Below are 12,101 nucleotides of genomic sequence, written 5' to 3'. Positions count from 1 at the left end.
TATATGTACATACACACACACACACATCAAATGCATTGCAGAAAGTGGAGATATTCTACGCATTCCTTTGTACGGTTTATGAACGATTTGAAATTTTCAGTTTTTATAGCCTACTGATTTGTTTTTTTCTCAGTTAGCTTCTGCTTTAGGTGCAGTTGATGAATACAAAAAACATCTTTTATTTTTTAAAAAAACTGGGTATTCTTCAGTGGGAAAAACACATTTTAAGTGACATTTTTATCACGTGTCAACAAATAAACTATTTTTCACATAATGTCCTAAGTTTCTCAACCAAATGCGCCTACATTTGAATCCACTCCCACTTCCAACCAGAGGTATCTCATTATGTAGTTTTGAGATGTCTGTCACTGACAAATGGTTTCTAGGGTGAGTGTGTGTGTTGCTGTTGTCTATTACTGTGTAATTATTTATTGTTTTGAGCAGCACACACACAATTTATTTCAGGATCTTTGCCTTGAAGTAGCAGGAGTTGTTTCAGAGGTAGATAGCTCAAAACTATCTGCATGGCTGAAAACAACTAAGAGCATGTGTGTGATGTAGGTGAATGTGAAGGTGGTGTATGTTACCTTAACCTGAGTATAAACCCCTCACTACACTGTGAACATTAGAAATATACAAATAATTAAGTAGTAAAATATTCCTGGCTGGTAGAACCAGTTTCAAAGAGGGTTATATGTTAAAAAAAACAAACATTTAAAAACATGTTAAAAACACATTTTCAAAGCAAAGCATCGTGAATCGGTTAAAAATCAATATAAATGGGTAAAGATTACAACCAGTTGATATAAAAACTGAATCATGATGCAATTTTTAAATGTCAATTTTTTACGTCTCCTTAGTTTATTCATCTGAAAAGCTTTCTATTGATTTAGTTAATTTGATTTGTGTAATCTAAGCACTTTTAATAAGAGGACACATCTGTTGTATTGCTCAGTTTATATTAAGAGGAGTTTTTTCAGTCATTTGTCTGCCGCTCAGTCTCTGTCATGTGAACTTAAAATTATGAATCATATCCAATCGTGAGTTAAGTATATCATTGCATCTCTATGTTCTGGATATAAATACTTGAAATCCACAGTAAACAACGGAGCCAACAAACAGTCAGTGAGCCACATGGTTTAAAACACAGACACATTTTATGATAAAAACCAGACTGGGTTTTGTTAAAAATTGTTACATGTAAAGAAACAACATCGGTAGACAAAATTCAAAAAATATAAAATAAATAAAAATGAAACTAATCAGACGAATAAAACGTTTTGTCAGCTTCCAAACATTTTTCTCCACAGTCTCGTTGACAATATTCTCATTCGACATCAATACTGTTGATAAATGAACACAAAGTAACGGTTAATAGGTGACTTTCTTTTTTTTTTTATTACCTCTAAATGAGATGTGCATGTCCACAAACGCATGCAGGTGTTTACAGATTAACTGGCAACATGATCCATGGATTTTTTAAAAGATCTTTGTTTTAACACTTTTAAAACCGGGGTCAGGAGCCGATCTGATTGGTTGGTTGGTTGATTTGAAGCTAGCTATTCTGTATCTGTTGAACGGACATGACAAAGATACAAAAACAACAAAGAAACATGTGAGTAGAGAACATGTCTAGTTGTAGCCCAACAACAAAGCTACGCCTACGAACCACAGAGCCATGCCGTCCCTCTGGCCCCCCCCCCCCCCCCCCCCCCCCCCCCCCCCCCCCCCCCCCCCCCCCCCACCCCCACCCCCACCATGCATCACATACACGTTGCACCAACACAGAGGTCAGAATAAACCCAGTACACAGTACACATCATAATCTCTAGAACAATGCATGCTCTCGTGTTTTCACGTGCCCAAACAACAGATATATATATTTTTTTGCAGATTTGTTAAGATTGCACATAATCTGTAGACTAACTAGAGCCTGTGAAAGTAAAAACTAATGGTCAAAAGTTCTTCTTTTGTTTAAAAAAAATTGGTTGTTTGATTCAAAATGTGCAGATAATCACACTGCAAAGGTCAGTGGTTCCCAACTGGTTTGTGATCCTTTAAAGCACGTCTATCGGTTGTGACCAGTGCAGTTCCTTTATTCACACATTTCATCTAGAAGTAAGAAATATCTGGGGATTAACCAGAAATCTGGTGATAAATCTACAGCTGCTAGCAGCTGTTGCTTTGAGTTCAGTAGCTAACAGGCTGATGTTCGGCAGGTATAATTGCTGCATTCATGTGGTGTCGGAATAATCGGAAAAATTAGTTTCCGACCATTAGTAACCATTAGTTGCATGGTGAGTGACTGAGATTAGTTAGAAAAGTGATTTATTAACATTAACCTGATAGCAAGTCGGGTTAAGCCAAAACCCTTTAGGTGTTTTAGGGATTGTACTGGTGCTGCAACACGTCAGGGACAAAACATAAAGTATCAAACTGTTTCATCTTATAATTTGAATCTATAAAAACAGAAGAGGGACACATGCTTTATGTAGATGAAGCTCAAACAACGAAACGTCTGGAAGCAGCCATCGGCGTGTTGTTTTAACTCTCCCAGCAATTTAATACCACACATCTTCTGTGTTGTTTCACATTACGACTTAAAGCTCATGAACACACCGAAGTCAGAAGAACGACTTCCCAACTCGGGAAATGGGACGATCCGAGGAGCACATGAATGCAGCAAATGTTTACCTTGCTAACCACCTTGCTTAAGCACAAAGAACAGCTGAGGCTGATGGCGATGTTAACCGTTTTGGAGGTATTTTATCACAATCCAAAGTATTGCACACGTTGAAATGGTTATTGCACACATTGAAATTTTGACCTGATGGTGGCGCTAGATGACAAGTCAGAGAACCATGGACGTCAGTAGGATTCATCCTCTGGGGGCCGTGATCGTCTGCACAACATTTCATTGCAATAGCTGCTGAGATATTTCAGTTTGGATGATAGAGGCACGCCGTTGCTAGCATGGCTAATAGAACACAATAATTAGAGGAAAGTAGAAATAAGTTGTTTCTGTTGTTGTTGTTTTTCTATCTTTTAAACCAAGAGATCGATTCTTCGGTCCGGACACTCCCTCAGTCTGGGAACCACTGAGCTACGCAACCATGGGAAGATATTCAGTATGTGGGTCCACAAAGGTGACAGGTACAGTAAGTGCTCTAAAGGGTTGATTACATACGTCTAATAATGGGATCATTAGAGATGGCTTCAGCATGCAACTCAAGGAAAACGAAGACGCCAACTGAAGGCGAGTTAATAGTCAAATTGAAGTTCAGTGAAGATAAAAGCAGAGGAGGGGAAATCTGCTCTGACTGGTCTTCCTGCTGTCTATTGCTCCCTGCTTCCCTTTGGTGAAAGACATGCAACACCACCAGCAGTGTTTACAGCAGATTGGGACACAATCTTGAACCTCCGGGAGCAATAAGGGGCTGTGGGTGGAGTTAGGTCAGAAGCAGCAAAGAGAGCAGCTGGTAATCATTTTCAGTTTGTCGGTATCATAAAACATAAAATAATGCAGGGGACAATGGGTTTGTTTGGCTTGCCTCTCATGGAAACACCAACCATAGAAAACGAGCTAACGACCGCATTACACATCACACCTCAGGGAGGTGCCTCTGGCTTTTTTAAAGGTACGAGAGGCACCTTATTATAAAAGAGGGGAGAACAACTGTGCACAACACAGGTCAAAAGGCACAACACTGGACACAGACGAGGGGGAAACAAGACCCAATGTTCTTAGCAAAAAGCCCAGAGACACAAGGGAGAAAAAAAGTGCTCCTCAATGAGACGTTTGGGCGTTTTTAGCAGCACACGGTGTGCTCACGACTCAGATTAGCAGAATAAAACTGCACAACACACACACGCGAGAGGAAAAACTAAAAAAACAACAACAAAGAAGAGGTCACATCAAAGTTTGAGCTCGGACTACCGACTGAACATCAGGGACAAGAGCACAGGTATTATTTTTTCCCTCTCACACTATTTGTTCATGCTTGATATAACATAACTGCATCAAATATGTTCTTTATACAAAGAAGGGTGTATCAAAGTGATTAAAGATGAGACGCTGCTTTTAGCTTTCAGGGACGGTAATTTAAAACGGGAGTTCGGTCTGATATCTCCATCCATGATATGTGTAAAAATGGCTCAAACCTTGCAGTAAGTTGCTCATATAACAAGGCTGCGTGTGCACCAGTAACAACAGTATATTGGGTGAAGTGGTGAAACAATTAGTCGATGAATCGGTCAGTCGACCGACGGGAAAATGCAGCCAAATAACCGGCAACGATTTTCTGACATTTTGAGAGTGGAGGTAAGATGGCGCCGAGGACGGCTTCCATGTCTCAAGCTCCTCCTCTTCCTCTTCTTTTATTTCCTTTTGTTTTATTGTTATAGCGTCTATTTTACTTTAAGTCTTATATTTTAGCTCACACTATTTTGTGTTTGGATTCTCATTTTTTATACATATTTGATGAGCATTGTCGGAGGGAGCCTGAGTTTTATTGCCAGCAACTGCTTCTCGGATGTGTGCATGATAAAGAACTTGATTTTATACAGTAAACGATTCTTTGATTATTAAAAAAGAAAAGAAAAAAGAAAATTTGCAGCCCTACAGTTTGGTGACTGCTAAGGCAGCAACTAAAGATTATTTAACGGATGACTTTCTCAATCAACAGATTAATAGTTTCATCTAAAAAAGTAAAAAATGTCACATCTCCATGGAGCCCGAATGGCTTGTTTCATCAGATCAAAACCCCAAAGATGATACATTTATAATGACATAAAAACAGAGAAAAGCAAGTTGTGGCTGCAGATGCGTTTTCTGTTAATCGACTAATCAGTTAATTGACTTCAGCTTCAAGTTACTTGCAGCTCTACAGGTTCTGTTAATGCACATTTGAAGTAAAAGCCAATTCTGTTTACTTGCACAAAAGTGCAGATCACTTATAAATAAATTTAAGAACACACACACTTCTATATATTTAGCATGATAACGTTAAGTGTCTATATAAATTCAGAGCTATGTGCAGCGGTTCAGAGGGATAACGTCAGGCTAGTTTATATGTATGTACACGGCGCTCTAATGCTGTTTCAAGGGTTTAAATCAGCACTATCACACCGCAACTTAATGTAAGTACATGTCAAGAGAAATATACTTTAGCCACGAAAAACAACGCCACCTAACATCTGAAAAAGGCTTTGCTTCAGAAGCTCAAGAAACAGAACCAGTGTGGCAGGTTCGCTTCCAGTCTGTAAATCTCAGTGACGATGCAGGCTCGGGTATCTCAGGGCCTTCAGGGTGAGGAGTAAAACTCTGCTGGCGCTACACAGTTGCTACAAGCGCCGCAGAATGTAAGACAACAGAGTCATTAAGTTGAGGAGCGGCAACCGAGGCAGCTGCAAAGTGAGTGATTATTGAGAAGAGCACAAGGCCAAGGAGAGAGGGGTGCTTTGAGAGGTTTGAGGCAGCATACAAACGGGCCGCCGTCCAATCCACGCCACGCGGGACAAAGGGCTACGACAGTTTTCCGCATCCCTAATTACAATTTTAAGATATGCAAGAGATTAAAGTAGGATATCTAAGAGAAAACGTTCGAGGAACACTACAGAAAACGTGCAGCTGATAAAACACTGTGATATTTCAGTCCTGGACAGAAAGCAGAGAGGCACTGCGTCCACGTACTCACGTCCGTGTTACCGGGCAGGAAACCTTCAGGACAACCGCTCACGAAAAACCAGATTTTCTCCCATCATTTAAATAGACTCACCCACCAAGAATATGTAAATATAAGACAACTATGATACAGAAATCAGTAATTACATCATTAGCATTTCATATAATTTCATCATGTAGCCTCTATATATACTGTATGTGTATATACACACACACATATATATATGTATATGTATGTATATATATATATATATATATATAAATACACACACACCTAACATGCCTTGACAAATTGTACACAGGTGTAGTCTTATTTTGAGGCATTGGTTTTCTTTTTTTGCACAGAAATATCCTAAATCTTCTCCCTGGGGAGGACAAACCAAAATCTAGCCCGGGGACGAGAAAACAGGAGGACCAGGATGTCGTGATGTCCCGAGACAGGAGGACGCCTGTTAGATGTCAGGTTGTCACTCGTGTTTCTAATGACTCAAGAGAGGAAGAGAGAGGATGAAGACGCTGCACCAGGCTCCGCCTCCCGGCTCGGTGTGTTGCGCCGCGACCCGCCCTCAGACATCAGCTGAGGAGTCTGGGAGTGCAGACAGCGAGAGGGACGCTTCTTTAACAGACTCAGGTATAGCGGCTCAGTCAGTGGGGTTGAGCTCATTCCTTTATGTCCTCTGAGAGTCCTGAGGAGCCAAATGTATACGTGGTGATGATAACGATGACAGTGAGGAGTTATAGCCGCTCTGTGCCCGGCGTCCGTCCACTCGCGATAACAACGAGCTACAACGAGCACCGCAGCCACGCCGACCATCACTTAAACGGCTATGAGGAAAACCACTCACTTGTAATCCCTTTGAAACCCCTTTGAGGAGAAGACAAATCAGGGTGGCATTGCAGCAGTGGAGGAGGAGGAGGAGGAGCCCCCCCCTCCACTGTGGAAAGGCACACCAGAGGAGGAGGAGGAGGGACAGGGGGGGGGGGTTGAGGACGATGGTGAAGGCGGCGATGGCAGAAAGGAGGACGGTGATCTCATGGATCGTGATGAAAACTGGAGATAATGTTCATGTTTTTGTTTTGTTTTTGTTGATAAAGTGTTATTGAGATCAGCGTCTGCGTCTCTTTACATCCGCGAGCCTCGCTCCTGAAGGATCTGGGAGGACAGAAGGAAGAACAAGTGAAGGAGTGACACACAAGTCCCTTCAAATTTCCCAAATGTGTGAAGGTTATTTGAAGCTGGTGTGATCAGGTCATTGGTAAAGTTGTCAAGCTTCTCAAATATATCTCTAATATGAGGATCTTTAATAGGATTGTAAGTTGAATGTCTTGAAATGTGAGTGAACCGTTTTACACAATTTGATTGACATTTGTTAGACTAAACAATTATAAAATCATTCAACAGATTTATCAATCAAGACACTTCTTTAGTTTCAGCCTCACTGCTGATATTTATGTTTTTCTTATAAAATCTGTCAACACTTTCTGATTTTCCTACTCTGTCTGTGGCTCTCTGGCTCACGAATACAGGGGTGCTCATTAGTTTACACACCCATGCTAAAGCTGACGAGGAACAAAGAGGAACAAAAAACATCTTTAAGAAATAGATAATCATTTATTAATGCCTTAATTTAAAAAAAAAAAAAAATCCAACTTTTAAAGACACCAATTTTTTTGTAAATTAATAAATGTTCTCCTTAAAACACAGGAGGCATAAGTACACCCCCCCCCCCCCCCCCCCCCCCATGTGAAAGTCCCATCGAGGCGGTTAAATTACATGGATCCGGGTTGGGTTGCACAGTATTGACAAAATGTGATATTGCGATATTGTTTATGACTATTGCGATACCGATATTGATTCAGATTTTTTTTAATGTATGTAAAATTACAAGTTATGGGAAAATGCATTAAACAGATTAACAAATTAAACAAGTTTTCTTACAACACAAGGATTATTTCCTCTGAATGTCATTTTGGACTAGTCCAAGAAGAATACATAATACAATTTTTAGTCAACTTAAGCATGGTTATGTAAACATATGAGCACAACTGTATATAGTTTCATAAAAAAAGAGAAAGTAGTTTCCTATAACAGCTGGTCGCAGAGGAGGAGGTCATCGTGTATTTTCAGTGGAGAATAAATCCACATTCAGTGCTCTAGTTTTGGTGTTTCCCGACCTTTTTCCCCTTTTTTGCATTAAGATGTAAAAATACCCAGTTCTCAAAAAAAAAAAAAGAGACAAAACTAAAGAGTAAAGTCTAAATTAATATAACTGACCTTGGCCTTCTCGGTGGGCTCGATGACGATGCCGTTGGTGGAGTTGTTGAGTTCCCGGGAAACCACACATAGAAACTCGGCCTGGTCCTCGTTGCCGTAGTTATAAGAGGAGCCGATGCTTATAAGCTGAGGAGGGGGGGGGGGGGGGGGGGGGGGGGGGGGGAGAAAAAAGGTTGAAATATTAAGTTCCCTGACATTTTTATCAAGTTATGTCACTGGAGCAAATCAGTGGGACCTGACACTCAACTACCAGCACGTCAAACAATAATGAGTTCTGATATTGATCCCAAACATGAATTAAATGGGTGCCAAATTTGGAATCATCTACTAATACATCTCTTACAATTAAAGCACCCATATTGTTCTCATTTTAAGGTTCATGATTGTATTTTTTGGTTTTACCAGAATGAGTTTACATGGTTTCATTTTTTTAAAAACAACATATTTTTTGTTGTACCGCACATTGGTGCAGATCCTCTTTTTACCATGTTTAGGTCTCTGTTTTATCTCCAGAGTGAGACATCTCACTTCTATACTACCTTTGATGGGATTCACACATGCACAGCAGCTAGGTAAGATCCCATCAGCTAGCTACTCTTTCTCCAGCTTTGGTCAGTCCAAGGCAGGATTAGCTAGGAGACTTCTTCTAGACCAGGGACACTTGTGGAATACCTGCACAACAGGGACAGGAAGTGGTTCTTAAGGAGATTATGGTCAACTAGTGGCTGTTGTAGCAGGGTTTTGCCATTGAGAATGAGCTAGCATGTTAGCGCTAGTATGTGCTACGGTTAGCCACCTTGTCTCTGCTAGTGATGTAGAAAGCCGGGCAGATTTTGATCATCTCACCCGGAGACTGAACCCAGAGGACATTCAGAAACCAGATCTCACTCAAACAGCATGGATTGTTTTCTTCCAAGTGCGTATGCTTGTGGAAGTACTAGACACACAAAATAACCCCTCAAATCCCAGATAAAGTGATTTTGTTTACTTCATAATGTGGTAACTTTAATAAAAAGATTGAAGCATAAGCGGGCTGTATTTTCTGCACCTGCTCAAACTTCCAACCGTCCGACATGGTTGAGACCATCTGTGTGAGTTCCTCCTCTTGGCACTGTAGTACTCGATACACATGCTTCACAGGACCCTGAGGGACGTAAACAAAACACACACAGAGAGAGAGAGAGAGAGAGAGAGAGAGAGAAAATAACATCAATAACGTGCACACAAACACAAACAGCTATTTTGGTTATATTTGTACCCAAAGAAAGTCTGTTTTTCTCTTTTCTGTGTTAGAGAGGCTCCTTCGGGACGTAGACGTCGCTGCCTATGCTGCAGGACGCAGAGACGAAGGACAACCTTTGTCCCCCGGGCTGTCCATCTTCTAAACTCCCAACGTCCCTCATCCAGCACCCACTCCCCCCCCCCCCTTGCTCACACTCAAAATTAGGAACTGCATCATTTCTAATTTTGTTTTTTTATTGACTATTCCTTGATTATCATTTTATATCAGACAGCATTATGCAATGCATGGCCATGTACTTGTTTATATATATGTTTGTATTTGTACCCTGTCAGTGAACTGTCCTTTTATGTGCTACTATTTGTGCCTCATATAAGCCCCTCAAGGACAAATAAAGTTATTTGAATTTAAATTGAATATGTGCACAGATCGCCGTCTGTATTCTGTACCTGGGATGTCCGGTTCTCGTTGTCCCGTATCCTCTCCTTAACCAGCCTCACCAGAGACGCAATGTTGTAGAACTCGGCTTCCTCGAGAACACCTGACATGAAGAAGAAAACAAATGGATCAATAGATTTTATTGTTAGGTTTCTATATTATTAACTAAGACATCAACTCTGCAGCAACAGGGATCAAAGCGTTTTACCGTCCTCCGCCAGGTTTTTATCCATGATCAGTTTTCCGTGCCGGAGGTAATTCAGGATGGGGCCGAAGTACGTGGGGTCCCTGTCGATCAGGTAGGCTCCGGTCTCGTCCTGTAGCAAAACGTAAAGGGACGACATTTGTGAGGAGGAAAGGTTGTCGTCACTTTGTTATTTGTGTCTAAATGACTGATGGGAAAATCTATTTTTGACATAATTCCTGTTTTAAGCGAAACTGCTTTAGTTGGCAGTGGTGAAACAAGCTGCGATGTAAGGGGGACAATTGTAAACCTTCAATTTACGTTCACTAGAAGTGCCGCCGACTAGATTACTGAGTCTGTCTACAGTTTTTTGAGCTGTTACATGTTAAACCGAAATAACAAAAAGGTCTATTTATAAGTACAGTAGAAGTATACTACTGGGTAACTAGTGGATTCCCCCAAGAAATCTGTTATATTAACCTATAATATTACATCTACATGTAAAAACAAAAACAAAAAAATAGATTTTGTAATTTTTATCTGAATCCGCGGAGTAACTTAATTTATTTAATAACTGTAGTTGAGTAAAAAGTACATTTGTCTGCTCTGAGATGTAATGGGGTAAAAGTATAAAGGAGTAGAAAATGGAAACTCTTAAGTAAAGTAACTCAAATTTATACTTTCCACCAATGGCCTAAAAACACATTATTATTAAGACAAATGGATAAATAACATGAAGGAAACAGTGAAGCCTAATTCTAAGATCCACACATACATTATACTGCGTTTTTACTCTTTTTTTAATCTCTTAAAAGTAAATCAGGGCTGCAAATAACACTTAATGTGGTTGTAATTTCTCAATTAATAAATGCGTTTTTTGGTCTATAAAATGTTACAAAAATGGAGAAAAACGTTGATCCGTAAAAAAACCCAAATGACGTCATCAAATGTCTCGTTTTGTCCTCAACTCAAATAATTGCATTCTGTCACAGAAGAAAACTACAAAATATTCAGAAACTTCAAGAAGCTGGAATCAGAAACTTTTAAACTTTTTTTTCATAGAAAATAACTCAAAACAAGTAATCTGTTATCATAATAGTTGCAGATTAATTTAATAGTTGACAACTCATCAATTAATTATCTTTGCGGCTCTACTAAAAACAACTCAATCGTTATTGTACTCACTACTGCGCAGTATTTAATATTGAAATACCACTGATAATATTGCTAATTACTGTGCAGTTGTAGTACTCTGCAATACTTGTATAATGTACAATATCATTACTGTCATTGTCCATTTTCTATTACTCATTGAATATGATCCCCACCATTGGTCAATATTAAAATAACGTGTAATAACCCACCCTGCATGTCACACTGTATATAAAACCAATTAATTTTCCATATTTACATAGTGTCTCAACTGGGCACCTTACCCCCCCCCCCCCTCCCCCCTATTATTAAAAGAGCTGCTTTTAATCTAATTGTCCATGTGTATAGTGACATTAAAAGGGATTCTGTATATTATCATGATTTTATGTGCTCACTTTGTCGGAGTCCAGGTCCGGGTCTTCTTGACACAGTCTGAACAGGAAGGATTTGGGGTCCCGACACAGCGTCTGTTTGGTCGTGATGAAGTAGGTCCCGCCGACGTTCAGGCGAACCCAGCGCGAGCCGGGCTTGTCCACCGGTTCGGACGGGGAGCTCGGGTTGCTCTTCGCCGGGAACCCGAACACGGTGCGTCCGCCGCCGCCGCCTCCGCCGCCGCTGCTCGACCCCCCGCCGGGACTGAGCTGGCCGCCCCGAGGAGGAACCACCATGAGGGAGGGCGACGCCAGGCGCACGGAGCCCCGGACATCGCGGTGCTCGGGCGGCTGCTCCATGGTGCCAGTGCCGCTCTGCTCCACAACATGCAGTTCAGCCATGTTTTTTTTTTCTTCGTCTGGAAAACACACACACAACGGCGCGATTAGCTAGCTAGCGACACACTGGGAGGAAACAATGTCTCCCGGCCGAGTTGTAAACAGAGACAAGATGTTTTTCTCCGACGGGGTCGGTCGATGGCATCGGGGCGTTGCTGCTCGCACTCGACCGCCTCTGCCTCCGGAGCCGGGGATTAAGACGCGGGTATGTGTCTCTCAAAGGCTGGGCGACGTTCGCAGCATCGCGTTTAATGAGTTTTCCCGAGATAAATTGCTCATTCTTCTCTATTCAAACGTTAATCGCAATCCTTCCGGGTTGTAACGTGATTAGTGTTTACTTCCGCCGTGACGTCATTTTC

General features: G+C 41.0%; 1 protein-coding gene across 2 annotated transcripts; it reads right to left on the bottom strand.

Annotated features, from left to right (window-relative positions):
• Positions 1-1,888: 1,888 nt before the first annotated feature.
• Positions 1,889-12,075, bottom strand: kctd2 (potassium channel tetramerization domain containing 2). Of its 2 annotated transcripts, XM_034859689.1 has the most exons (8): positions 11,368-11,745; positions 9,845-9,953; positions 9,648-9,739; positions 9,007-9,102; positions 7,959-8,084; positions 6,709-6,836; positions 5,898-6,606; positions 1,889-5,866 (listed from the first exon to the last, which is right to left on the bottom strand). In XM_034859689.1, the coding sequence occupies exons 1-6, from the start codon at positions 11,743-11,745 to the stop codon at positions 6,807-6,809; spliced, it is 831 nt and encodes a 276-aa protein (XP_034715580.1). In that variant the 3' UTR covers positions 1,889-5,866; positions 5,898-6,606; positions 6,709-6,806. The 2 variants fall into 2 exon arrangements, with proteins under 2 accessions (XP_034715580.1, XP_034715579.1); XM_034859688.1 differs by having other exon boundaries at positions 5,898-6,836; positions 11,368-12,075.
• Positions 12,076-12,101: the final 26 nt, after the last annotated feature.

The sequence above is a fragment of the Etheostoma cragini genome, chromosome 21, assembly GCF_013103735.1.
Source record: "Etheostoma cragini isolate CJK2018 chromosome 21, CSU_Ecrag_1.0, whole genome shotgun sequence".
Lineage (NCBI taxonomy): Eukaryota > Metazoa > Chordata > Actinopteri > Perciformes > Percidae > Etheostoma > Etheostoma cragini.
This window is presented reverse-complemented; position numbering and strand designations above follow the sequence as displayed.